The sequence below is a fragment of the Hyaena hyaena genome, unplaced genomic scaffold (genome assembly GCF_003009895.1).
Source record: "Hyaena hyaena isolate Hyena2069 unplaced genomic scaffold, ASM300989v1 scaffold_1030, whole genome shotgun sequence".
NCBI classification, from domain to species: Eukaryota; Metazoa; Chordata; class Mammalia; order Carnivora; family Hyaenidae; genus Hyaena; species Hyaena hyaena.
The window spans coordinates 71,831-99,540 of record NW_024081660.1 but is presented as its reverse complement, the minus strand read 5'-3'; the positions used below and the strand labels follow the sequence as shown (position 1 = coordinate 99,540).

General features: G+C 43.6%; 1 protein-coding gene across 3 annotated transcripts; it reads right to left on the bottom strand.

The window, feature by feature from the left end:
- Positions 1–124: 124 nt before the first annotated feature.
- On the bottom strand, positions 125–27,672 carry STAG3 (stromal antigen 3). Of its 3 annotated transcripts, none has more exons than XM_039221918.1 (34): positions 27,513–27,672; positions 26,704–26,865; positions 25,284–25,386; positions 24,771–24,887; positions 20,274–20,370; positions 19,045–19,121; positions 18,546–18,750; positions 17,861–18,012; positions 15,573–15,646; positions 14,456–14,579; positions 13,628–13,726; positions 13,337–13,416; positions 12,857–12,964; positions 12,482–12,596; positions 12,213–12,318; positions 11,967–12,070; positions 11,602–11,694; positions 11,388–11,477; positions 10,926–11,126; positions 10,747–10,817; positions 10,555–10,642; positions 9,991–10,071; positions 9,820–9,927; positions 9,508–9,676; positions 9,249–9,385; positions 8,539–8,640; positions 7,873–8,021; positions 7,494–7,622; positions 7,237–7,394; positions 2,492–2,663; positions 2,142–2,243; positions 1,768–1,840; positions 823–882; positions 125–554 (listed from the first exon to the last, which is right to left on the bottom strand). In XM_039221918.1, exons 2-34 carry the CDS (start codon positions 26,853–26,855, stop codon positions 546–548), a joined length of 3,705 nt encoding a protein of 1,234 aa, XP_039077849.1. In that variant the 5' UTR covers positions 26,856–26,865; positions 27,513–27,672; the 3' UTR covers positions 125–545. The 3 variants fall into 3 exon arrangements, with proteins under 3 accessions (XP_039077849.1, XP_039077850.1, XP_039077851.1); XM_039221919.1 differs by having other exon boundaries at positions 9,820–9,912; XM_039221920.1 differs by having other exon boundaries at positions 9,820–9,906.
- Between the last annotated feature and the right edge of the window lie 38 nt (positions 27,673–27,710).

Genomic DNA, 27,710 nt, shown 5'->3' with positions numbered 1-27,710 from the left:
TGGGGGCATGTGCAGGGCTGGCATCTGTCTGTACACTGGGCCATCAGGCGAGGCAGGGCCACTTGAGACACTAGCACAGAACCCGACTTCCATCAGTTTAACAATCTCAAGCCACACTCTGGGAACCAGCTGATTCAAACATGTTTATTGAGCTAATCAAGAGGATACTAAAGAGACTGGGAAAGACGTTCCAAAAATACAGGAAACTATTGGGCTCTTTCCACTCAACACAGGGAGGCAGTGCCCCTCTCCAATACTGAGGTGAAGCCCCCACCCTCTCCAAACGTGGCAGGAAAAAGGCACTCTTCTCAACACAGAGGGACTGAACCAGGGAGCAGTAGGAAGGACAGGGGGCTTAAGGCTCCTCCACCCCATCATCATCAGAGAAGAGTCAGGTTAGAAAGGCACAGCCCACCTCTCCTTCCCCTCAGAGACCAGGGTGGGGCCTGGGGTCTGGAAGTAATGGTTCTTTCTGTTCTGTTCTTCCTGTTTGCCTTTTCCAAGTTGAGGTGGGGAGTGGAGACGGGGAGAGGCACGGAGTCACGTCAGAGATGCTGTAATGGGAAAGGTGAAAGGAAAACAGAGACAGAACAGCCCAAAGGGAAAAGAGATGACTGCAAGGTCCTCCACATGACAGTTTACTTCTCCTCCTACCCTCCCCCCACAGCTACTCCTCAGTTTCCAGAAGCAGCAGAGACGGCAGGCCAGGGCCTACTGCCTCTCTTTCCACTTACTGCATAGCACACAGGTTACCTGCCAGGACCTCCCAAGGACACAAAGTCCTCTTAACCTGCCACCCACAGTACATTTGGGGACGCTCACCTCAAGGTTCAGCTCTGTAGAATCTAAGAGGTCCAGCCCATGCTCACTGAGGGAAGAGTGCTAGAGAAAGCAGGTGACAGTCAGACCGGCCCTTCTTATCCCTGTCACATGGCAAACAAGAACCAAGGTCCCTTTCCCAGGTGGGTCCCTGCAGCAGCCACGGAGGGGAGACTAGCAAAGGGACGGTGGGCAGAAGGTTCACACCTAGAAGGTCCCCAGAGTCATTAGAGAGGTGCCTCCTCTCCTGGCCTGTCAATTGATTCCCTTAAATTTGTTCAGTTTGGAATCAGAGAATGACATTTTTTCTGAGCAGACTTTAGGAAAGACTCTGTTAAATAGAGGCCTTGTTGTCTAGTCTCTGTTGAAGAAGTCATTGTCGGGGTTTTTCTTCTGAGCAGAAAACCTCCATTCCCTTGCACCATTCTTCCCTTTCTCCCTCTGCAAAGAGCAGAGAAGGAAGGAGAATATCAGCAGCAGACACATAGCCCTTTTCAGTTTATACGGTGCCTTCACTTTGTAGTTGGAGGAAAATCTCCATTTGAGAGATGAAGAGTTTGAGGGGTTAAGAGGAGCTAACTTGACAGCATGGTGGCATGGGGGAACCCACATCACCTCACAGCTTCCATGTGCTCCTACTGGCCTGGCAGGCAAGTAGGAAAGGGAGTAAGGGAAGAACTGGGGGCAGCGAGCCGCCTCCCTTCTCCAGCTCTGGCACTCCTTTCAACCCTTAGATTCAGAGGCAAAATACTTATTTCGGGATTGAGAGGGGGAGTGTTAGCCAACCCCTTTTTTGTATTTTAAATTTGTTTTCCCTCCCCTCCTTAATAAAAGTCCAAGCAAAGTACAAAGCAGCTTATAGGTCTGCCTCCTTTACTCTGTGATTCTTAGAGGACTTTTAGAAAGCTCTCTGGTTGTAGCAGGAAAAGGAGTGTTGGGTCCACTCACCTTGTCTGTATCTTGCCATTCTTCACTTAACTCACTCTGGATCTCTTCTTCATCCTCTTCCATAAGGCTGAGTCTGAGGACAGTGGCAAAGAGTAGAGGCTTTTGCACTCCTATTTAAGGACCCTTGAGAGTATCTGGGGGGCATCCGGTAAAGTGACACGGGCAGATGTGGAGTGGGCTCCAGTCTCCCACTGCTGCTTCAAACAGAGCAGCTGACTTCTATCACTTTTATGAGCTAAGAGCACACATACCCCTGGAAGGAAGTGGTCTATGATGTAAGCAGGCCCAAAATGTATGGGCACAGAACCACTGGGAGCATCCCTCACAGCAGGTGCCTAATGTGAAGTGAGGATGGAAGGCAAGGAGTAGCTCACCGGGTCAGCCGGTTGCCCAGACCAGGACCGGAATGGTTGAGTAGTGTCCGGAAATGCTGTGGACTCAACAATCTTGACCTCTGGTTGCCTGAAAGGGGCTGGCTGTTGGGAATAAAGCAGGGTCAGTGATGGGGATAAAATAAATTGTAAAAAGCATAAGGTTGGCAATGTTATGAGGGAGAAAAGCTTGTAGGGAGAAAGAAAATCTAAAGCTAAGAAAATGGTAAAGGCCTGGAGAAGAACCCAAGAATGAAGACGGAGTGCCACAGGGCAGAACAAGAGAACAGAGACGGCAGAGGGATATGGCAAACACCAAGATCAGACACCCAGATGCTCTCCTCAGCCCTCACCTTTGGATAAGCTCTGGTTCTGGGCTGCCTTCTTCCATCTCTTCCAACACCCCCAGGGGCTGCCTCTTCTTGACGGCTGTAGAGGTGAGGGTGGGTGTGGGTGGAATGCTGTTCAGCTGGAGGCTTTCCTCCTGGGATAAAGAGACTTCCTCTCTCTGCCGCCTGGAAGGGCCTATAAGGAAACAGAAGGCACATATGCACTGCAGACCAGGTACTGCCACAGACCATTTCAAGACCTGCCCAGGGTTTGGTTCAGGAAAGTTAAGAAGAGAACAGAAAACCTATATGGCCTCATCAAGTTATGACTAAAAACTAAGCATAACCCTACATACTAAAAAGTAAGGCTTACACAATGGTATCTAGGACTTGTTCAAGGAAAACAACAAAGCTCAGGTAATAAAATAGGAAAAAAATTTGTCATAAAAAAGACATGTTTTTCTATTTTATTATCTGAGCTGTGTTTTTCTATTTTATTATATGTATATAACAGATAAACAGTAAATGAATACAAATGTAAGAGAGAAGATTTCTTAAGATTGCCAGTCTCAATCAATGAAGATGTGTGAGGTCCTGTTCATTCAAGATTTATTTATTTATTTATTCACTTATTCAATCACTTCATTCATTCAATCACTTCATTCATTGTAGGTACACTAAGCATGGAGCCCAGTGTGGGTCCTGAACTCACACCCATGAGATCAAGACCTGAGCCGAGATCAAGAGTCAGACACTAAGCCAATGGAGTCACTCAAGGTAGCCCTCAGCATTTGTATGAGGGAAAAAAAAAAACATAAAATGGCAATTTTAAGAGACCTGAAGCTGCTAGTGTGGAAGCAGGAGGGCTGGCCAGAAGAGACAAATGGGAGACTGGATTTCTAAAGGCCAGAAAAACAGAAGGTGGCTGCAGTGTCAGTGTGCTTCTGACATGAAGGGGGAAGTGAAGTCCTGGGGCTCACAATGTTGAAGTCTCTTCTGCAGAGACCTGAGAAAGTAGAGGACAAGAAAGGACCCAAGGTTATCTCAGAAAACCCAGGTGACAGTACTTTCAAACAGATATTAATACCTGTCAGCTGTAAATGTTCACAAGCCCCTTAGCCATGTTTGTGTGTTGAAACCAGAACTGGAAAGTGAGCTGCTACTGGTCTAAGCAGAGACCTAGAGAAAGCGAGGGAGAGCCACACACGTGACTTTGTGCTCTCAGGGAGGACCAGATGGGCCCCTCCTCATCTCCTCAGCCTGTTCAGGTGTGATGCTCAAGGGCTCAGCTCTTCGGCCTCTCTTGCCCTCCATCTTCACTGGCTTCCTTAGCCTCGGAAGTTCACATTTTCAAATACCAACTTCCAAATGTATCTCAGGCTTTTGGCTCTCCCCTGAACTCCAGACTCCAATCCCATCTTACAGCCCACATCCAGTTTGTCAGAAAATCCTATCAATGATACCTTAGAAATATATTCAGGATCTGTCCACTTCTCACCACCTCTGCCCCTCCCCCCAATCTACCACTCAACAGCCTCCTTTCTGGTTCCTTTGCTTCTACCCTTGCCCCTCTACAGTCAATTCTCAACACAGCAGCCAGAGGGATCCTTTAAAAACAAGGCAGATCCTGTCACTCCCTGGCTCAAATGCCAGGGATTTTAATGTTTTCCAATTTCACTGTTGAGTAAAAGCCAGACTCTTTACTCTGCCTCTCATGCCCTGGGCTCCTTTGGTCTTACAGCCTACATACTCTCCATTCGGCCATCTGGCCTTCTTGGCTGTTCCCAGAATATGACAGGCACACCCCATCATGGCCCTGTGCATTGGCACCCCTTCTGGTATGCTCTTCCTCCTACACTGTGCACCCCTTCCTGGTTCTGGCCCATCACTCACTAGCTCTGCCAGCCTTCCCCCAGCAGTAAGAGAGGAGACTGCAACTCTCACCTCACCAGGGCTTCCCTGCCCTCTTCCCTGCTTTTCCACCATAGCACACACACACACTCTAAAGAAGACAGATTTGTTTTTTGTTCACTGCTATATTCCCAGAACACAGTGCTCAGTAAATATCTGCTGAATGGACAATGGGACCAGTCTTTTCAATTTTCTCCTACCTTTACAAACCCTCTGTTTTAGGCAAACCAACCTAAACATCTGCATACTCAGCTAATACATATCTTCCGATGTTTTGTTTGTGCTACTCTGGTAGCTTATGATACTCATTCTTCCTCTGTTTAGCTTACATCAATCTTGTTCAGTTTTCAAGCTCCAGCTTAAACTCCATCTTCCTGATGAAGCCTTCATAGGCTTTAGATCAGCTAAACTCAAAGTGATACCTTCCTTCCGGGAATTCTAAAGCATTTAATCTGTTGATTCTTTTTAATTTTTTAATGTTTACTTATTTTGAGAGAGAGAGGGAGCAAGAGTGAGCTGAGGAGGGGAGTTGGGGGGGGAGAGAGAGAGAGAGAGAGAGAGAGAGGAAATCCCAAGTAGGCTCCACTCTGCCAGGGCGGAGCCCAATGCAGGGCTTGATCTCATGAACTGTGAGACCATGACCTGACCTGAAACCAAGAGTTGGACCACCCAGATGCCTCTCACTCTGTCAATTCTTAAAATCCTCAAGAAGTTATCATTTATTGGTGATGGTTCATAATTTAGACTTTCTATAAATGTATTTTCTCTGTCTCCTATTAAACAGTAAGCTGCTTGAGGATCCTTCACAGCCTCTAAAACACCAAGCACAGTGTCCTGCACATAATAGGTCTTTAACAGATATTTATTAGTTAACTGATTAAAACACAGTTTCCTAGAGGTATATAAAAAATACTTTAAGGGCGCCTGGGTGGCTCAGTCGGTTAAGCATCCGACTTCAGCTCAGGTCATAATCTCACAGTTCGTGGGTTCGAGCCCCTCGTTGGGCTCTGTGCTGACAGCTAGCTCAGAGCCTGGAGACTGTCTTCGGATTCTGTGTCTCCCCCTCTCTCTGATCCTCCCCTGCTCATTCTGTCTCTATCTCTCTCTCAGAAATAAACATTAAAAAAAAACTTTTAAGTAGTATACCTAAAGACATTTTAAAAAGTTATATTCTACCTCACACTGTGTACAAAAATTAACTCAAATGGATGACAGAAAGAACTAAGACTAGAAAACTTTTAGAAGAAAACCATCTTCTAAAAAATCTTCATGATCTTGGATTAAGCAATGATTTCTCAAGCTATGACACCAAAGCACAAACAACAAAAAACCCAAATAATCTGAATTTCATCAAAATTAGGAACTTTTGTGTTTCAAAGGACACACAATGGATAATGAATAAAGGAATGGATAAAGAATATAAAGTAGTCATACTTTATATTGAAATATCACTCAGCCCTCATTAAAGAGACCTTGCCATTCGTGGACAATGGATGGGCCTAGACAGTATCATGCTAAAAAATATCAGACAGACAAATACAATTTCACTTATATGTGAAATCTAAAAAACAAAACAAGTGAACTAAAAAAATGGAAACAGACCCACAAATGCAGAGAACTGGTGGCTGGCAGAAGGGTAGGAGGATGGGCAAAATGGATGAAGGGAAGTGAGGCATAGGCTTTCCAGTTATGAAATGAGTAAGTCATGGATGAAAGGCAAAGCACAGGGAACACAGTCAGTAGTATGGTGACAGATGATAGCTGTACTTAGGGGGAGCACAGCATAACCTATAAAGTTATATACAGACTTATAGAATCACTACGTTGCACCTCCGAAACTAATGTATGTCAACTACAATTTAAAAAAAGACTCAGATGGCAATCAACTAGTGCAGGGATGAATAAACTGTGGTATAGCCATACAATAGAATATTATTTGGCCATCAAAAGGTATGAGGTACTGATATATGCTAAAACATGGATGAACCTTAAAAACATTACGTTAAGTGAAAGAAGGCAGTCACATAAGGCCACATATGGTATGACTTCACTTATATGAATCAGACATAGGCAGACCCAGAGACAGGAAGGAGATGAGTGATACTGCCTGGGGGGTGGGGTGGGAAGAACTAAGATTTTCAGTTGTTCACTAGAAAACACATATGTGTTAACACATCAAACTTGTGATTTCTAGGATATTATCACTGAAGATGAAACTATATTTAAAAAGAAAATTAAAGAGGGGTGACTAGGTGGCCCAGTCGGCTAAGCAACGGACTTCGGCTCAGGTCATGACCTCAAGGTTTGTGAGTTCAAGCCCTGCATTGAGCTCTCGACTGACAATGGGCCTCTCTCTCTGCCCCTCCTGCTCTTGAGCGTGTGTTTGTGTGTGTGTGCACTCTCACAAAAATAATAAGCATTAAAAAAAAAGAAAATTAAAGAAAAAGTATTTGAAGACAGGTAATGATATGAGGGTAAAAAAATCATAAAAGTTGTGTAAAAATCTTTAAAATTTGGAAAATAATAGAATACTAGATGCAAGGATGGCCCCCCTAACCATACAGATTTCTTATTTTCACCTTTGTTTTTACCATCAGTTGCTACTAAACATACAGATTTCTTATTTTCATCTTTGGTTTTACCATCAGTTGCTACTTGATTTTTCAGAGGTTTGCTATTGTTAGCTGGCTAGATAAACCTTGAAGAAAATGAGTACCCCTTAATTATAGTGGATGCTCAGTGAAATATTTTTTATTTGACTAAAGATAAAAGTGTGAAGGAGGCAAAAGACCCTACATCTAGGTACTGGCTATGGAGGAAGTAATACTACCCTGATATCCACACAGACAGCACTTTACCTTCAGTGCGCCTCTTCTTAGAGCGGGGATAGCCCTGAGGGTTGGCCTCCGCTGTGTTCTCTACAGGGCTGAGGGAGTGGCAGTAGGTGGTGACTGGACCCCAAGAACACTCAGGTGCCTGGGAGACATGCTGCAGACACTTTTCCAGGTAGGACAGTCTAAGGAAGGGGTGAGATGAAAAGGCTGATTTGCCTGCTGGGCCCTCACCACTCCCTGCTTCCCTAATTCTCATCTTCATCCATTACCCACTAACTTACAGCAGCTGCTTGTCCTGATGGAAGAGTCGGGGGGAAAACTCGGCAAGGAGCTCCAGGAATGCTAGGTTTGGGGGCTGACCGGAGGAGCCAGCTGGAGGAGACTCAGACAAGGAGAATTTGATGCCTTCCCTTGGTTGAAAAGAATTATTTTAGAAAGATGGTCCCTCCTCATTTTCCTCCTGGGGAAGCATCCTGTCCAGGTTCATACTTCCCCTGTTCCCAGTTTATCTCCCAGAGAATACCCACCAGCCAACCTGATTGCTACTTCTCCACATGCTTATCCCTCCCTCCAAGACCACACTCCCACTCTCCCTGCACACAGCCTGTGGATAATCTCTCTTAGATCAAGTACCTTGACTTCTAACCAGTACTTTCTTACTTGTGTAGCATGACCACAAGGTCACGGTTCTGTAGCTGCTGGGGCCCAAAGCTCAAGGCAAACCTTCGGGCCAGGTCCCTCATCTCACTGAAGGCTGGAAGCTCATTCAGGCCCTGGGGCCCCTGTTCCTGCAGCAGTTCTGTGTACAACTGTGTCCAGGAGACATGGTACATTTGGGAAAGGGAGGAACAAAGTGAAAATAGAGAAGTACAGTATTCCTTTCTCTGCGCAGAAATTCTAAAGGACTTGGGATGCCATCTGCTACTTTTACTTTCTTTCTTCCCAGGACACTGCTCCTATTCCTGACCCCCTGCAGGGAGAGCCTTCACCCCTGCTCTGTAACAATAAAAATGTCTCTAGTAACTGAAGAGACTGACAGAGAACAGAACAGAAAAAAATTAGGAATTTCCTATCACTTTATTGTTGGTGCTTCTGTGTCCTGATAGTTGAATTTCTATGGAGTTGGGGTAGAAACTGCCCAACGGTTAATACTTTCTACAGACCTACTGGTTATGAAGAAGACTGTCAAGTAAAGTTAAGAGCCAAAATAAACTAGAAAGTTCCTTAAGAATCTCACATTCTAAATGGCTGAGGGTGAGCAGAGAGTTTGTGGGCTACAGGGAGGGCATATCACAGGTCGGAGGTACTCCAGGCAGAAGGGAGTACCTGCTTGAGGCTCAGCAACAGGATTCGGGAACAATGACTTCGGTCAATCTGCCTTGCTCTAGTTAACGTTTCCTTGATAATGTCACCATAGTCACTGTAGAACTGAGGGACAGGAAATGGAGAAGATATCATTTGACCATAGGGCAAGACTGGTTCTGTTGTTTCTTCCTTTACATCCCTCATCATGTCTCCTTCCTAAAGTGCTTTAAGTCAGGAAACATGAATCTAAGTATAAAACAACTTGGACTAGATAAATAGGTCAAAGCCCAAAGACATCAGTTTAGGCAAATAAATGTGGGAAGAAATTCTGCTCAGAGCCCATTTCTCAGGGAAGAAGTGCTCACAGTAAACAGAAATCAATACAATGGTGAGTTGAGAAAACTGAGGTACACCTCTTCCATTCTTTTTTTTTTTTTTTTTTTTTTTGCTTCTTCTATTACCCCAGTTTACAGAGGCTGGGTTCACAAAAAGAGAAGACTCTGGACGGATGAGTAAGATTACTTTCTCCCCCAATGAATTTCCTCCTAACAGTTTTTTCTTCCCATAATTATTTACTACCAACTCTTCTTTGTTCCTTTATTCTAAACTTCTGTTGCCTTTTCCCTCCCACTTTTCCTTCAAGCCTGGTTCTGTCATCTCGCCCACCCTCCTTCCTGCAGTGCTCCAACGTCTGAAGTCCCAGCTGTTCTCAGACTGACACTTCACTGTACCTTGTTGTAGTGTTTGAAAACATCTGAGGCTGCATCCATCTCCAGCACCCCGTAAAGCAGCAGCTTGCAGAACCCAGCCAGGAGGCGGCGCCGCTGGTGCAGCTGCTCTATCTGTAAAGGATCCTCCTGGGAATGACCTGGCTCACATCAAAAGCAGAATAGAAAGATCAGAACCAGATTTAGGCCTCCTGCCCTTACATGCCTGAGGCAGGCCCAAGCCCCAGACCCTTCCTGAGCCCTGGGTACGGTATCCTCGTACCACTGCCCAGTTCTCCAGGCTGGATGAAAACATGGTCCATGAGGAAGCTGGCTAGTTCAGATTGCAGCGTGGCTTCAGGAAAAAAGATAAGGGGTCTAAGAAAATCACGACCCCCTACAATCATCTGAGGGCTGAAGATGAGAAGCAGATCACTTAATAAGACAAAAGCCTGTTGGGGAAAAAAAAGAATGCTTAAAAAGGACAAGACACTCACAAGACAGAAACTGCATAGCTAACTTCTCCTCAGAACAAGGCTTTCTCACACCACGGGAAGTGACATGCTTCCTTGGTCCCACCTGGCAAAATGCTAACCTGCTCCTGGATCTCAGAAGCGACATCTGAGAGGCAGCTCTGGCAGAGTTCGCAGAATGCCATCATCCTGTCCTTCAAACTCAACAGCTGCTTCTGTGGAGATAGTGGCTTGAGGAGGAATGGAGACCAGGCTCCTGCATTCCCACTCTCTCTACTCAAACCCATATTCACCTGGGAAGCACCTGATCCAGAAAGGTGGGTTAGTGTCCAAAGAATGGAAAAATAGACAAGAGTCAAGGCTGGCAGCATCACCTGTAACAACCAAATGTTACAAAAATGGATGAGTCAGGAGTGAGGGGCAGAGAGGGAAGGGGGGAGGAAGGGAGAAAGGGAAAGACAGACAGGCAACACACACACACAAAGCAGTGAAGACAGAAAATGAGATTAGCAGAGATCTAATTCCTTCTCTGGGGGGAAAAGGACTGATTCTGGACAATCTTCAGAGGATTCTGTCTTGGACAGGAATGCCACCTCTTCCTCATTTATCTGATGTTTCCTAGAATCCCTCAACATTATCCTTGACTCCCAGGAAACCAGAGAGGATGGCTGTTTTCAGGCACTGGAAAGTACAGTTCACCTTCTAAAGTGGAGTCAAAGAAAAGACATGCACATGCTCTTCTTCTCGTGTCTCCTCTGCAGCCCTGGGACCAGAACTGCCTGGGATAGTGAGCCACCTAGAACACAGGGCCCTTAAAAACTCCCCTCTGCCTCCACATCCCTGATTCATTTACTTGCCTGGTGAGGAACCTCTCCTGTGTCCACAGCCTTCCGGAGGAGTCGGTAGCATGGCTCATAGAGCTCCCAGCGAGTCAGGTCATGCGCACTTTGGGGAAGAGACAAAAACATGACGCAGGAACAGAATGGGAGGATTCACCACCACAGACACCAGGAGAAACAGGAAGAGGGCACGGGAGGTGGGCTGCTCACTTGTAGAAGGCAGACAGGCGCTTCAGAGTGGCTGCCAGACTGTACACCTCATCCTCATCTAAGAAGGATGACTGAGGGAGAGAGAAGGTCTATGACAGGATTTTCCCAAGAACACACAGATCTACATTCCCCATCTAGCGGCCCCCTCAGACCCAAGTTTGGGGCTTCCCAGTTCCTACCTGCAGCAGCTCTTCAAGTTCCTGCTGGAAGCGGTCACTTAGCAGATCCACCAGCTGGCTGCGGGCAAAGTCTACCCGGCCGAAGAACGTGAACTCAGGATTACAGAGCAGATAGAGGGCATGAGCACCAGCCTCAAGCACCGCAGGCTCTGCGTGCTTCACCACCACCTCCTGGAGCTGCTGCAAGAACAGCTCCAGGTGCTGACAGAAAAAGAGGTGGGAGAAGACAGTGTTGTGGGAGAGGAAAAGAGGGGGCAAGTGTTCTGGAAGGGAGTGGGGCTCGGTGAGATGAGAAAGACAATTGGAAGCATTAACTTTCAAGGAGAAGATGCCTATGGAAAGGAAGGCTTATTCATTTTTTTGGAACCCAGTTTCTTGAGAAGAACCAGATATTGGCAGTAGAGCCTCTAGTCCTAGCAAGGAAGTAGCAAGGTGTAAGACTTTATCTTCCTCTCTACTCGCCTTCTCCAAGCGCCTGGTACAGTAGATGTTGAGGTCAAAGTAGGTGAGAAGCTGGAGCAGGGGAGCAACCTTCTCTGCATCAGCTGAGAACTGTAGGGATTGAGAGGGAGACCTACTTACCATCTAATATATGCTAAGTCTTACTCCCAGTCCTCACTGGGGGTCATTTCCCTCCACCTTTTATTCCCAGGTACTGAATGGTGGGCAGCTCTACCTTGGCCAGAAGCTGGGGTAGCAGGGGGATGAGGTGCTCTGTCAGCTTCACCTTGTCATCAGCTTGGATCTTACGTTCTTTCGGGGTTAAGCCCTGGAATTAGTCATTTGGGGGGGGGTGCAAGGAAAGATATGGAAAAACACTGGGTCCAGAGGGAGTGCATATGTATCCCTCCTCCCCACAATCTCACCTGCCCAGGAAGGAAAAGAGAATAATTCAGCACGTCCTTCAGATTTCTTTTTCTAGAAATGGAATTCTTTGAGAGACAGAGAAGGGGCACCCTAATCTGAGACTTGAGGATAAGGCTAAACCATACCTGTCTGGACTTTTATTGCTAACCAACCCACATGCCCTTCACGCCATACCTTCCTCCCAGTGATTCGCCCCACAGGTGGGTGACCCTCAGAAGCTTGCCGAGCACTGGACACCAGGATCTCAATCAGCGTGCTCTCCTGCGTATCGTCCAAGTCTGAGTTGGCAGGAGGATGAAAAACACAGAATCACAAATTAGCCACCCTCCATCTCCAAGTCACCCCAACTCCCCCACCGCCCAGGACACCTATGCCTCATGGGTGAAATGTCCCCTCCTCCAGCTACCAAATGGCACGCACTCTGGTCCTTCTCCAGTAGCAGGCTTGTCAGACTCTCCCAGTCCTTCAGCTGAGACCCTGCACAGTCCCACAGGCTGTCTACTAAATAAGCAGCATGGTCATGGAGCTGTGGAAGAAGGTACATGTTAAGTTACTGAAGCCACATTAGAAAATTCTAGGAAGTGGCTACTGACAAACCATGTCTCTCCTTCCTGCATCCCCATTTCCCATCCTTTTCTACCCACAGGTCTTTATGCACAACAGCCAAATAGCTCCTTCCCATACATCACCTCACTTTCCACGAAGAAGGACAGCAGAAGGTGGAAGAAAGTCCTCTGGGCACGTGGACTTCTGCGTCGCTCTCTACCACCCACCATTTTAGTCTCACACTCAGGGTAGAAGAGCCTGGTAGAACAAACACAGGGAAAGGGCAAGCCCAGGAGCAAATGAGGAGCAGAATAACTGCCACGAAAGAAAAAAGAGTCCAAGGAGACGTGTGAGGGAAAGAGATACAAAGCCAAGGAAAGTCTCAAGGAATTAAGAGGGGGAAAGCAAAACCAAGAGACTTAATAGGGATGTGGGGTGTTGTTGGGAAGAGCAGCAGCAGATACAGGAGAGAAAACAGAGGAAGGCATTAAAGGAACAAGTGAGAGGACCCTACTCACTTCCAGTAGAGAAACTCCCCTGCAGCCGAGGCCAGGGCTCGGTTAGAGGCATATACAACAGGGTAGATGCCCTCACAGTCTGCATCTGTCAGCACCCCCTCCATGTTCCTGCCAAGAGAAAAGGAGAAAAGGCAGGTGGATCTCAATGATGTCCCCTAGGACAACTAGGGCTGGAAACAAAAAGAGGCAAATGAGGATTTGGAACAATCCAAAAGAGGAACAACAACAACAAAAACCAATGAGGATTAGCCGATAAAGAACTTATGAATGGAGAGTGGAAGACAGAAGAGTATGGAAAGTTAGAGAAGATAGGAAATGTCCCCCCTTGAGATCCTGCAATTTAGGAATGACCTCTTTCAACCTGTTACAGAAGGAAGAGTCAGCCTATGACAGATGGAGGGACAGGACTCTGAAAGGGCCTGCCTGATGCTGGAAAGGTAGAAGTCTAAGATGTGTGCCTCCCTATTCCCCAGGACTCACTTAAGGATGAGTGTTAGTAACTTGACGGCTTCCACCGCCACATCATACTCTCGGTCCATCACCATGGAAACCATCCGGTCCTATAAAGAAAGAGAACATTGCTTAGTACTTCATTGTATCCATCCCAAAACATTAATCTCTCTTAGAATTTGAAAGATTCCTAAAGAGAAGGCATAGAGGCAGATGCTAAGATAGCTATAGACACATAAGAGCAACAGGAATGGAAAGATGCGGTGGGGAAACAGGAACCACAAGAAAGAGCCGAGCACAGGAGTGCTGTCCTAATTTTACCTTGAAGCGGCTAGTAAAGAGCTCCAGGCGGGCAGTCAAATCCCGGCTGCCGTACAGCCCTTTTAGAGCCTTGAGGCACTTCAGACGGACTTCTCGATGCTATTGAGGAAGATGGAAATATGACTAACTATTCCTTTATTCAACCCCCACTGGGCCTCCATACCCCTCTCTCAGATTACTCTTCCTTAGCTTTGGTGTCCTCTATGCTTAGGATTTTGGGATGACTCAGAGACAAGAGACAGCTGTCTTCTTATATAAAAATCAAAAGGATCACAGCAGAATTTAGCAATCATAATGAAAAAGATCTTTGGGGCACCTGGGTGGCTCAGCTGGTTGAGTGTCCAACTCTTGAGGTCAGCTAAGGTTGTGATCTCACGGTTCATGGGATCGAGACCTGCACTGGGCTGTTCACTGGCATTGTAGAGCCTGCTTGGGATTCTCTCTCTCTCCCTCTCTCTTTGCCCTTCTCCTGCTCACACTGTCTCTCTCTCTCTCAAAAACAAATAAAAGTTAAAAAAAGAAAAGGGTCTTTTGGCTATCACCCTAGTACCTGTATCACCAGTCCATTAATAGCTTTCTTGCTTTTTCCTAGGGAAAGTCTTTCTCTACTCTGGTTTTAAGGTGCTTCATCTTCTGGATACATCTTTCTCTCTTCTACCTCATCCTACCCTCTCCAATACTTGGGAGTTTTGAGGTTCACTACTTTGATGGGCTGATCACTAGTGATGATCCTAAGCAGCAGGACCAGGAAAAGTTGTGGTGTCTTGGGGCAGGGAAGATGGTAATGGAGAAAGGTAACGGAGGAAAAGAAGCTGACTCAACGCTCACCTTATCATGCAAGGTCCAGCCGATATATTTCAAATAGCTGTCAGTAAGGAAAGATGTGCTGTAGCTTTGCATCCAAGACCCAATCTCTTCAATGCAGATAGCACGGATCTCAGGAAGGACATCCCTAGGCACACAGAGATAGACTGACTTCTATCACCGTCTCTCTAAATTCACTTTCCATCCTCCCAGATATCTCCCTGCCATAGAAGAATGTGCTTTCTTGACTGAACACCATGTTCTGTGCCTTTAATTTCCTCCTCCCAATGTAAATATATAAAAAATAAACATTTTCAGGGGTGCCTGGGTGGCTTGCTTGGTTGGTTGAGTATCTGACTCCTGATTTTGGCTTAGGTCATGATCTCATGGTTCCTGAGTTTGAGCCCCACGTCAGGCTCTGTGCTGATGGCACAGAGCTTGCTTGGGATTCTTTCTTTCTCTCTCCCTCTCTTTCTCTCACTCTTTCTCTCAAAGTAAATAAATATTTTAAAAAATATTTTCTTTCTGTAATATTGCATAAAATAATTGAGCTTATCTTCTTTTAAAACTGATTCTGGAAGTCAGTTTAACTGTTGGCCAAATTTCCACTTGAAGAAAATATTAAATCAGCTTAAGAGTTCTGGAAGGCAGAGGTTGAAATCTAGGTAAGAGTGAGAAAAATATATGGATGATATTTTTAACCTAATTCCACCAGTTCTTTTAAACAGTGTAAAACTCCCCTGCCTTTAGCCCAGTGAAACAGCAGGCTGGGCTAGGAAAAGGCTTGTCAAGTTACAAACCCTCAGAAAAGCGCCGTTTGGCTCTTTGCTCTGGTCTTCTCAGGTCTCCAGCTCCAGGAAGACGGGGAAGGGAAAGTCTTAGGCAAGCTGGAGCAGAGTAATACCTAACAGTGCCTTATTCTCTTATTTTCTCTCCCAAAAGAGCTTACAAGAGCCTCTGGAGTTGGGGGTGAACTAAACCTTACTAATTTAAAACTTCTGTTCTCAAAGTTTTCGCTCCAGCTGCATTTGCACTAGGACTAACCAAATAACCAGGGTTATAATGGAGGGATGCCTTGCTATGTTTACAGATTTCATAACCAGGGACCAGCTGTTTCAACAAGAGGAGTGCATTCACTCACCTGTACCGATGCACAAAGACCCCCCTGAAGAGGGCATTCATCATCCCCTCAATCTCCTCTTGATGTTCTTGGAGCTGGAGGACAAGAGGAAAAGGTCAATCTTTCTTGTGCCCCAACAGTATAAGGCGACAAAACTATAGAAAAGTATGACTTCCACTTTCTTTTTCAAATCACAGGACATACTCTGAACCCTTGATATCCTAGGTTCCTTTTAAACTTTCTAATTCTGAAAGAAGCTGTATAGTCAACCACTTACTCAGAGGATTCTTTGTGTTTGGAAAAAATAATAGCCCCTCTGGGTCTGGTTATTTTGGCTACCTTTGGCTATTCAGAGGCACTAGCTGGTAGTGAGGTAGATTTTTACTAATAACAATTGAGAAAATGAATTTTTTAATAAATGAAGTTGATAGAAATAGCAAAACTAGCAAAAGAAGAAAAGGAAGAGATTAGACCAGTGGTCCTCAACTAGGGCCCCTCAAGGGACATTTAGCAACTTCTGAAAACATTTTTGGTGGTCACGACTGGGAGGAGGTACTCGAGTCTGCCATCTAGTGGATAGAGTACAGGGATGCTGTCAAACACTGCAATGCCAAGACAGCCCCCAGGTCAACAGTGCCGTTGTTGAGAAACCCTGGATTAGATGAATAACAGATATCAAGGAAGCAGAATTATAAGGGAACATTCTTTAAAACAACTGACCCTCCCTCTTCAATAATCAATATGCTAGGGGGGAAGTGGGGAGGCAGAGGTTAAAAGAGACTTAAGAAATACAACAAATGCAATGCATCATAATCCTTAATTAGATCCTGGTTGGAATTAATCAGATATAAAAGGTGTTTTGGGGATATATAGAAAAATTTAAATATGAATTGGAATTAGAAAGTATTAATGAGTATTTTTGAATGTGAAAATGTTATTGGGTTAATGTGGAAATAATTTTTTGGATGATGAGATTTAAAATAATTGTTAGAGAACATATTTAAGTCTTTAGGTGGAAATACCAGTAAATCTATAATTTACTGTAAAATAAAAAAATTGAGGCACCTGGGTAGCTCAGCCTGTTAAGCGTCCGACTTCAGCTCAGGTCATGAACTCGCGGTTCATGGGTTCAAGCTCTGTGTCAGGCTCCATGCTGACAGCTCAGAGCCTGAAGCCTGCTTCAAAGTCTGTGTCTCCCTCTCTCTGTGCCCTTTCCCCACTCATGCTCTGTATCTCTCTCAAAAGTAAATAAACATTAAAAAAGTTTTAATAACAAAATAATAGAGGAAACAAATATGAAGAAATATTAGTTGCTAATCTAGATAATTTGTATATGATGTCCACTCTACCAGTGTCTCTATCTCTCAGAATGTTTGGGAAATTTCATATTGAAAAGAAAAAGAAAAAGAGGGAGAGACAGAAGGTGGAAAGGTTGTCAACTATACCAATTTCTATAGAAGTTTGGAAAAAAGAGATTAAGACCCTTGACTATAGGGATTAAGAAGTCACTGGTTTTGAAAGAATAATTTCAAAGAATAACGGAGATAGAAGCTAGGTAGCAAAAAACTGATTCAGCTGGATATTAAGAAAGTAAGAATATACTAAAAAGGAAGGATAGAAATGGAGTAGTTCATAGAGAGGAAGAGTAAAGGGAAGATTCAAAGGCCTACAGACAGTTTTAAGTGAAGAGAACAGTGGGGAGAGAGGGATTAAAAACAAAAAGAGAAATAATGACCAATAAAGCAAGAGCCTAGACAAGCAGAAAAAAAAAAGACTCATGGTATTATACATAAGATCCAAGACAAACCTAATACACATAGGTTTAAGATCATAGTAACATTGAAAATCGTGAGAGAGAGTAAAGGAAGAAGGTTTACCATGGAAGAAATCTTGGTGAGGGGTAGAAAAACAGTCAACTGTTGTGGTTAGGCATGGGGAGTCCTGCCAATCTCATGTGGGGGAAGTCTCAGATATTAAGAGATACTAAGAGAGAGTGGTGGGAAATCAGTGTCTCGTGACAGGCATACTTAACTTGTTTTCTGGAATGTGAGCTCAATGAATTATTTCTAACTTAGAGTGAATTTCAGAGTTCTTTATAATGGAAACTAAGCAAAAGTGAAATTATGCAATGATCTCTGACAAGATGGGTCTATTAGACTACCATCAGACTCCACTGTTCATGACCTGAAAGGTTGCCTAGGGGCCTGTGCCTTACCAGAGAGAAGTTCATGGGCAGGGGTAAAATGGGCTTCAGCAGCAGTGGATGAAGCTGAGAGAGACGGAGGGAAGAGGCTGGGAACACTTCTTACCTCTTTGCGTTTTTCCAACAGGCTCTCCAGTCGCTCAGGTGCTCTCTGTCCTGGCACCTTATTTCTTTCAGCCTCATACTGCCGCTGATTATTGTCTTTGTGCAAACTCAGTTGGAGGGCAACTCTTACCAGGGAGGTCATTAGCTTCATGGCTTTGAACCAGGAGAAACAAGAAAAGGGAATTTTTACTTTGGTCAGAGGAGGGAGGATAGATTTAAAAAAGAAAGGAGAAAAAAAAGCATCTTATGGTTGCAGTGGGAAGAAGAGGAGGAAGCAGGGAGGGGGCAGTTGGGGTTAGGGGAAACCCGCCATGGCTGTTGCTACCTCTGCCACCAAAAGAAAGAAAAGAAAGAAAGAAAAAGGAATGGCACTCAAAATGAAAAGCTAGAGCAGGGTGACCCTAAAATCCTAAGACTGTTCTGGAGTAGACATTTCCCACCCCCCACTGCCTCTTTTGGGCTTCTTTTAATCCTCAGCATGTTCCCAAGTTGTTGAGCTATGAGAAACAAGTTAAGGCTGGAAATTGTCACTGCAATCCACCCTTTTTTATAGTACCGTTAGTGAGAAATTTGGTTGAAGTTCAGGGTAAAAGAAGCCTGGGCTTGAAGGGCTAAGAAGAATCCAGGGACCAGAGAACACAGGAAATCCCCAAGTGAATGTTTATAGACTAAATATTAGTGCTTACCAGCTAGGGTGCTAGTGTGACGGAAGGCACGGACTTGGGAGTCCGAGAGGCCAGTGAGCAGAGAGATGAGGTTGTCCATTGGGAAGCCGTCATAGAGGAGGCTATACTGGCACTGATAGACCAATGTTTTCACAAATTCACAGAAACTGCCCTGGAACTTCTTCCAGGATGGACCCGGTGCTGTCAGGGGATACTCTCCTGAATCCTATAGAAGGGTTTATGAACTAAATGAGAAAAGTATTACCAAGTCTATGAAACTATAGGGACTTTGGATGTCAAAACCCAATAGTACAGTAAAAATCTTCTTCTGTTATACCTCATTTTCTGCTATTCTACACTTTAGAGGCTTATTCAGATAACTATAGGTCCCTTCTGCCCCCAAGAGACTGAACTCTTCCTTCCAAACGCTATCCTATTTCCCAGAATCAGAAAGAAGGGAATAATGGGCCTTGTGTTTTGAAATAAGAGTGGCAAGAGAATTCTGATTGTCTTCCTCCACCTCATTAAACTGTTCTGTTAGGTGCCGGATGATCTCTGAGTTGGACATCTTCTTGAACATCTCGGAGGTCACACTGCCTGAGGAATGAAGGAGATGAAGTAGTTACAAGCAAAATAACAGGACTCTATAACCATTTGCACATACACCTGAAGATGAGCTAAGAGATACATTGAAAAGAGCATAGATGGGGAATCAGAAGACCTGAATCCCAATCCTAAACCTGCTGCCATCAAATTGTGTATCTGCTGTAAATCAACCTCTCTAGAAAACCCAAAGGAAGCAAGCAATGGAAAAGAAAGGTTTAAAAAATATATATCCATCTCCATGCTGACAGCACAAAGTCTGCTTGGGATTTCTCTCTCCCTTTCTCCTGCTTGCAAGCACGCTCTCTCACTCTCTCAAAATAAATAAATAAACATTAAAAAAAAAAAAAAACAGGGGCATCTGGTTGGCTCAGTAGGTAGAACATGCAACTCTCAATCTCAAGACAGTGAGTTCAAGCCCCACGTTGGGTATGGAGCTTACTTTTAAAAAAATCCAGGGGCACTGGGTGGCTCAGTCGGTTAAGTGACTGACTTCAGCTCAGGTCATGATCTCACGGTTTGTGAGTTCAAGCCCCGCGTTGGGCTCTATGCTGACAGCTCAGAGCCTGGAGCCTGCTTTGGATTCTGTGTCTCCCTCTCTCTCTGCCCCTCCTCTGTTCTCTGCTTCTCAAATAAAAATAAACATATTTTAAAAATCTAAACAAAAAATAAAGAAAGCAATAAAACTGCATCAATTCTGGATTCTTATACCACACCTGAGATTATCTTGCCCCAATAAATTAGGTCATGACCTGTGGGGATCTGGGAAGCCCACAGCTTCAGTGAAGAAATATGGAAGGAAGTATCTGAGAAGTAGGGAATCATGAAGGAGGATTTCATCTAGAAAAAGAAAGACTAAAACATATCTAATGGTCTATTTTCAAATTTGTTAATATCATCAGCATCACATTAGTGTGATTAGCTACTTTTCCTCAAAGGGTCTTATCTCCAAACCAACACAGTTCCCTTATTGGACCACTTCCCTACTTACCAAACTACATGTGGTCAAATCAGTGAAACTTTTCATATGCTTTACCTTCTCCCTTTATTTAGGCAATTCCTAGTCCTACTCATGTAAATATAGCAAAAGTTTCATAACAAAGAAGCAAAGGGCTAGGGATTAGAAAGGGGTAGGAGTTTCCTCACCTTTACATCCACAAGATCGGATGAAAAAGTTAATGAGCTCCAAGAATCCTGCATCTTGGTCTTGCTTGTAGCTCTCCAGCCACTCATCCACCAAAGACTAGGGAAAAAAAGGTGGATGACTTCTATTTCTGGCAAAATGACAGAGTGGAAATCCTGTACGACTATATCAACTGAAGCAGTTAAACTTCTTATTAAAATATTAAAAACATCTTTTTTTTAAATTTTTTTTAATGTTTTTTATTTATTTCTAGGAGAGAGAGAGAGAGACAGCATAAGCAGGGGAGGGTCAGAGAGAGAGGGAGTCACAGACTCTGAAACAGGCTCCAGGCTCTGAGCTGGCAGGAGCCCGACGCGGGGCTCGAACCCACGAACAGCGAGATCATGACCTGAGCGAAAGTCGGACGCTCAACCGACTAAGCCACCCGGGCGCCCCTAAAAACATCTTTTAAAATGTACTGCTGAACTGGAATGAAAGGTAGAATTCCATTTGGCCAAAAATGAAGTGGAAGTAGCAATCCTGGGAGATAAGCAAGCTGATTCTTGCCCTGAGGGTTCTATGAAACCCCAGCAACCATGACTTTCTGTCCAGATGGCTGCATGGAATGCGGAGCATAGGAGATTGAGCTTTTGGGTTTTCCAAGAAGAGCTCAAAAGGAGGCTCTTGCAATAAAGTGAGGTGCTGCAGGGCGCCTGGATGACTCAGTTGGTTGAGCATCCAACTTTAGCTCAGGTCATAATCTCACGCTTCGTGGGTTGGAGCCCCGCATCCGGCTCTGTGCTGACAGCTAGCTCAGAGCCTGAAGCTTGCTTTGGATTCTGTGTCTCCCTCTCTCTCTGACCCTCCCCTGTTCACACTGTCTCTCTCTCTCTCTCTCTCTCTCTCTTTCTCTCTCAGAAATAAATAAAACATTAAAAAAATTTTTTTTAAAGTGAGGTGCTACAAAAAGTCATGTTAGCATGAAAAGAGAAATGAAAAATAAACCCACAGATCAGAAAGGGACAACATGAACATTAGCTTGTTAGGACTTTAGCGTGGGGTGAAGGAACAAAAAAAGAACTCTCCCTTGAAAATTCATAACCGTAAGCCAGCTCTCAGGTCTAGGTTTGCAGTCTAGATCCACATTATCTATACGATCAGAATACTCTCAATCAGAGAATTTAATTCAAAGTGATTTTGGAGGGTCTCCAGTCAAGCAGGCCCCTCTCTTAAAAACACACCTTTAACTCAGGCCCCAAAGAATTCCAACATATAGAGCTCCACGGAAAATGAGCAGCTCACAGTGAAATTTAGTAAAGAAACAAGGCACTGAAAGTAAGAATTGGCAGAAAAAACAGCAGAATTATATTCATAGATTTCAAACACTGAAGTTATTAGAGATTATAAATTATGCTATAAATAAAGAAATAAAAGGGAAGCTTTACACCAGAAGCAAAGGACAATCAATTTTGAAAAAGAGTCCCCCAAAAATCTATAGATATGAAAAAAAAGAAAATTTAAAACTTCAGGGGCGGGCGCTGGGAAAAAAAAAACCTTCAACGAATGGGTTAAAAGCAGATCGGACACAGAAAAACAAAAGATGAGTGAAATGAAATATTAAATCAAAGAAATCATCCAAAATGCAGCCTGAACACACTAATAGAAATAGTGCTAGAGATGGGGTGCTTGGGTGGCTTAGTTGGTTAAGCATCCGACTTTCGCTTAGGTCACGATCTCGCAGTTCGTGGGTTCGAGCCCCGCATCGGGCTCTGTGCTGACTGCCAGCTCAGAGCCTGGAGCCTATTTCAGAGTCTGTATCTCCCTCTCTCTCTGACCCTCCCCTGCTCACGCTGTCTCTCTCTCTCTCCTAGAAATAAATAAAAATATTTTAAAAAAATAAAAATAAAAAATAAAAAAAAAGAAATAGTGCTAGAGCTATTAAGAGACAGAGAATAGAGTGAGAAGTTCTGATTAATATCAACTGATTTCAGAAGAAGATAATGGAATGATGAAAAGGCAGTATTTGAAAAGAATTTTCCATAGTTGTTGAAAGACACCAATCTTCAGAGCCTGGAAGCCAACAGATTTCAAACATGACAGATGAAAAGAAAATTGACACCTATAAACATACTATAAAACATGAAAATACAAAAGCAAAATAAATCTCAAAAAGAGGGCAAAAAGAGATCACTTACAATGGATCTGCATGTAACACTTAAAAACAAACCACTTACAAATTATATCTGAACAAATATACAAGCCCCTAGCCATATGTGGCTGTTAAAATCAAATGGTGGGACTCCTGGGTGGCTTAGTCGATTACACATCCGACTTCGGCTCAGGTCATGATGTCATGGTTTGTGGGTTCAAGCCCTACATTCAGCTCTGTGCTGTCAGCTGAGAGCCTGGAGCCTGCTTTGTATTCTGTGTCTCCCTCTCTCTCTGATACTCCTCTGCTTGTTCTCTGTCTCTCAAAAATGAATAAATATTTTCAAAAATTTTTAGTAATAAAATAAAATTAAATTAAATGAAAATTAAAATCCAGTTCCATAGTCACACCAGTCACATTTCAAGTACTCAACAGCCACATGTGGCTAACGAATACTATACTAAATGGTGATATACAACATTTCCATCATTACAAATTATTGTAGTGGATAGTGCTAACTTAAACTGACAGCTGACTTTCACCAGCAATAAGGGAAGTTAGAAGGCAGTGGAATAATCTTTTTAATGTGCTGAAACAGAAAAATGTTCTCTTAGATTTCTACAACCAGAAAATAACCTTTCAAGAATGAGGGGAAAAGTCATTTCATACAAAAAAAAAAAAAAAAAAAAAGAGTTAGTAATAATAAACTCTACCTAAAGGAAATTTTAAAGGATAAACTTTGAACAGCAAGAGAATGAATTTATACAGAAGATTTGAGAAGGAATGATAAATAAAATTATAGAAACATAGATAAATACAAGCAAATGTTTTATGAAACAGTAACATCTAATTTGTTGGAAAAGAGGAAATAGATACAACTAAACACTACAAGACAGCATGTAAATTGGAAGGGGCAATTAGAATTAAAGTGTGCATAGGTCCTTATAGAAGACAGAATCCAAAAGCAAGGAAGTAAAGAAGAAACAGAAAAGGTAAGATAAAGTGGAAGCACATAAAATGGAAGAAACAAATTCAAATGTATCAATGGTGCCAACAAATATAAATGAATCAAACTCTCTTGTTAAAGGGAGGATTGGCATAATCTAGTGATATGCTATAGGCGGAAGACAGACTCCATACATAGATTGAATGTAAAAGGATAAAAAAAAGGTATCAGGACAAATAGTAAAAAAGATGCTAGTATAGATTATGTTAATAAAAAACAGAATGATTTTTTTTGTCTTAAAATATAAAAAGTGACAGTAGATAACAATAAAAGATTCAACTTACTAGACAACAACAAATGCTCAAAATGTTTAAGTCAAAGCTAGGCATGAATACAAAACTAGTAATTAAAGAGAACATTTTTGTGGGTTTTAATACATCTCTCTGTAATTGATATACCAGCCCAAAAAACAAGAAAACCCTACAACCTAGTAGAAAGATCAAAACAACTCTTCACAACAACTAGAGAATACACATCTTCTGTGAGCACAGGTGAAACTCTTTTGGAAATGGACTAAACGCTGTCATAAAGCTAGTCTCTGTAACTTTCAAAGACTACATTTTCTGACTACAATGTGATAAAGTTAGAAATCCGTAACAAAAATATAAATATTTGAAAATCTAAAACTGTTCTAGAAACTATAAAAACCTATATTACACATCAATATGACTACATCTCAAACAATCAAAATAAGTCACAGAAGACTATATATATATCAAGAACTGCTTATATTTTAAAAAACACATTCACGGGGACAAAAGTGTAATGAAAAGCAAGGGAATGATTGACAGAAAATTTACTCTAGTGGTTATCTGTGGGTGGTGAGGGGACTGTGTGGGTCAGGTGGAGAGAAGATCTATGTGGCACTATTAATGTTTCATTTTTTGAGCTGGGACTAGAGATCTGGGTGATCATTCATAATTTTTAAATTATATATGAGCCTTCTACACTTTTAGATGATAATAGAATTACAATAAAATCATGAAAAAAGAATGTGGAGAGGGACAAAAGAATTAGGTGTAACTGTTAAAGTGGAGCTGAGAAGTCACAAGGGTGAACAAGCTGCCACCCATATCCACATTTTGTCTCTAGATTATTCAATGCTTCTGCCTGCCTCCTCCGTCAATCAATAAAAGCAAAATCCACCTTGTTCTGTGAAACTTTTAGGAAAGGAGCATTCTCTCTCATCCAAGGTCTCCCTTACATCATTCCAAGGATTTACTCCATGGTCTTATCTCTCTTTCCTGATATAGGTTATATTCCCTAACATGTCCACATTAAATCAACTTTGTAAACATTTGTCTTTATCTTTTTTATCCTACAGTGAGATGGTATCAAGAAACAGAGGGTGAGACACTGTTTTACCTGCATGTCACTTTTGGCAGCTTTCACAGCATCAAAAAGATCACTGGCTGGTGGCTCTGAGTCTTTCTGGCCATGACCACGTACCATTCGGGACCCGTTCTTTGGATGTTTGGCCACCTAGTAAATATAAAGAGATAAGGAACATCCTTAAAAAGTAAAAGTGATATTAACACTTGGTCTCATCATTATCACACAAGTAGGCTTAAGCTGCCAATTTCCTAGCATTGAGTTTGAGTTACTGAGATTTGAGATAACTGATTCTTAACATTGTTAACCTTATTATTTTCTCCTCTTTTTAAAAAAAGTCCCTTAGGCCCATCCCTATTCTCTATACCCTAACTACCCTCTTCCCTTATTCTCTTCTCTCCAAAATTTGCCCTCTTCTTACTTCTGTCCCTTAATGCTCTTTAAATTTTGTCCTTTCATTAAACATATCATCTGAGGCTTTTTCTAGGTTTTCTATTGCTGCTTCCCAGACCAGGTTCAAAAGCAAAACAAAACAGATTGACTCACTGGCGTTGTTCTGAGTGGTCGTTTTGCTGCTCTCTTCTTCACACTGTGTCTCTGGCTGCCTTCAAAGTCACTGCCTTCATCAGCTGACAAAGAATCACTATCCCTATGAGGGAATGTGGTTCTCCTTAGATACAACACCCCAGTCCTTATACATGAGAGTAAATGAATTAGAATTCCTTTGTCTCTAACTGTAGCCCTTTCTCTGGGAGAAAAATATATTCATATTTCCTTAAGAAGAGATGTGCTGGGGTGTCTGGCTGGCTCAGTCAGTGGGGTGTGCAGCTCTTGATCTCAACGTTGTGGGTTCAAGCCCTGTGCTGGGTGTAGAGACTACTTAAAAATAAAACCTTTAGGGGGCATCTGGGTAGCTCAGTCGGTTAAGTGACTGACTCTTCATTTTGGCTCAAGTCATGAGCTCAGAGTCATGAAATTGAGCTCTGCATCGGGCTCCATGCTGGGTGTGGAGCCCGCTAAGAATTTCTCTCTCCCTCTCCTCTGCTTACACACACGTGCACTTTCTCTAAATAAATTTTTTTTTAAAAAGAAGAGATTGTTTACTGTTACAGGGAGTACAGACTAAACCTTAAAGGAAAGCTTTCAGTTGAAGGAAACAGTGAAGATGAAAAATGAGAAACTGAGGTGGGTGAAGGACAACCTTTTCCTAATATTCTCTCTGAATAAGAAAATCAAATGATATTCACTTAAATAGGCAAAGGAATCACTGCCGTGGCGAAAAATCAGCATGGCCTGGGAAGCTGCACATTACTCATATATAACTTGGACGTTAATACGTGCCTAGAGTTAAATTTCATCCCTTGAAAAAAGTTCATAATTATATTGATTAGAGTTAAGTTTATAACATAGATATAATCTTCTCCCCAACAGTAGCACTAATAGAAATGAGTCAGAGGAAGCCAATTAAAAAAATAACCAGGAGATAAATCAGATCCTGTATGAGGTTATTTTATTCCTGGAAAGATAAAAAAGATACATTATTATAACCTTCACAAAACAAGCTGGTAATAATAGATAAGGATAGACAAACCTGTTTATAAAATCCCCAAATGAAGGAACATCGTACACCAACCATACTATTTGTCAGGGAACAAATAAAGAACTCTTTACTTCTCACTCCCCCTCCTCCCCACTCCCAAGAGAGGCTGTATGTACATGCTGAACATAAAAATATATGCAAGAAAAGTTTGGACAAGTGGGTGATAGATTTAGAAATGGATATATTACTTTTGATGTCTACAACATGTAGGGGGGAAACCCAATTAGCTAGCAAAGCAGGAGAGAGTCACTGTTCTGAACGAGTGCATCTCTTAAGGTTTACACAGAGCCACCGGTAGAGCGGAAAGCTAACTGCACTGCAGGAGAAGGCCAGGCAACGCAACAAGTTCTCGTCGACTCCACTCACCCCTCTGCAGTCTGGTCTGAGTCTCTGTCACCACAGGGCACATTGATAGACGAACTAGAAGATGCGGACAAGCCCCTCTGTCCACCTCCCGACGCTCTCCGCAGTGGGGAGGACACACTGCTCGGGGAGGAAGAGGACCGCAGCGTAGGCATGATGGTCCAGCTGCGGAAGGAGAGAAAAGGGCCTCTAGCCCACCACTTCTCCAGCCTCAGCTCTGCCCATCCACCCCCTTCCTTCCTGCTCTGCAACTCAGGCGTGGGGTTGGGTGCGCACAAAAAAATGACAGTCTTGACCTAAGGCATTGGGGGATTAGAGAAATCAAGGCTGCGGGTTTGGAGTTCAATCCAAGGCAGCAAGCATGGCGCACACCAGAGCCGCTTAAAGCAGATCCCTCTGTGCACGCGTCAGAAACATAGATTGCCTGGTGCAAAGGAGACGAGCTCGCGCGGTACAACAACAATGACCTGGTCTTTCATTTTCAGGCTAAAACCTGATTCCACGTAGACTGGAATGGGAAACGCTTAACGATTTAGTAGCCATTTGGAACTGGAGCAGAAACACCGAGGGAGTAAAGGAAAACTCGCGTTCTCCACTTTTCCAGCAGAGAGTATCTCTGACCGACCCTGGGGTAAACGGGCGGAGAAGCTTACTAATCGCTGACGGGAGTGACCATCAGTCTCTTGGGGCCTGGGGTTTGGGGTTCCTAACTTCTGTGGAGAAAGCCGTTGAGGCTTGGAGGAGGGCAGTTCCTCTCTTAGGGCTGGGAGTGCGGGGAGAGGGCGTATTCTTGGGTCAAAGAGGAGTCTCACTGTCTGAGCCTGGAATAGAGACGTCTGGCTGAGCAGAGATGAGGAAAGATCACTGCCTCGGCTCCCTTGGGGTTCTGTGTTCTTCACCCCGCCACCAGGACAGGCGCCGGCTGCTTCTCTTCCGGCAGTGGAAGAATCCAGAAAAACGCGGGAAGGCGCGAGGCACGTTGTGCGCAGACGCGAGCTCAACGGCCCGTC

What these genes read in the sequence shown, in the direction of transcription:
- STAG3 (XM_039221918.1), bottom strand. Translation starts at nt 26,855, where the DNA reads ATGCCTACGCTGCGGTCCTCTTCCTCCCCGAGCAGTGTGTCCTCCCCA. An exon ending in GACCACTCAGAACAACGCCA is followed by an intron (nt 24,888 to 25,283) that starts GTGAGTCAATCT and finishes TATATTTACTAG; the next exon opens with GTGGCCAAACATCCAAAGAA. An exon ending in GAACCAGAGCTTATCCAAAG is followed by an intron (nt 2,244 to 2,491) that starts GTGAGGGCTGAG and finishes TATTCCCAACAG; the next exon opens with CCAGCCCCTTTCAGGCAACC.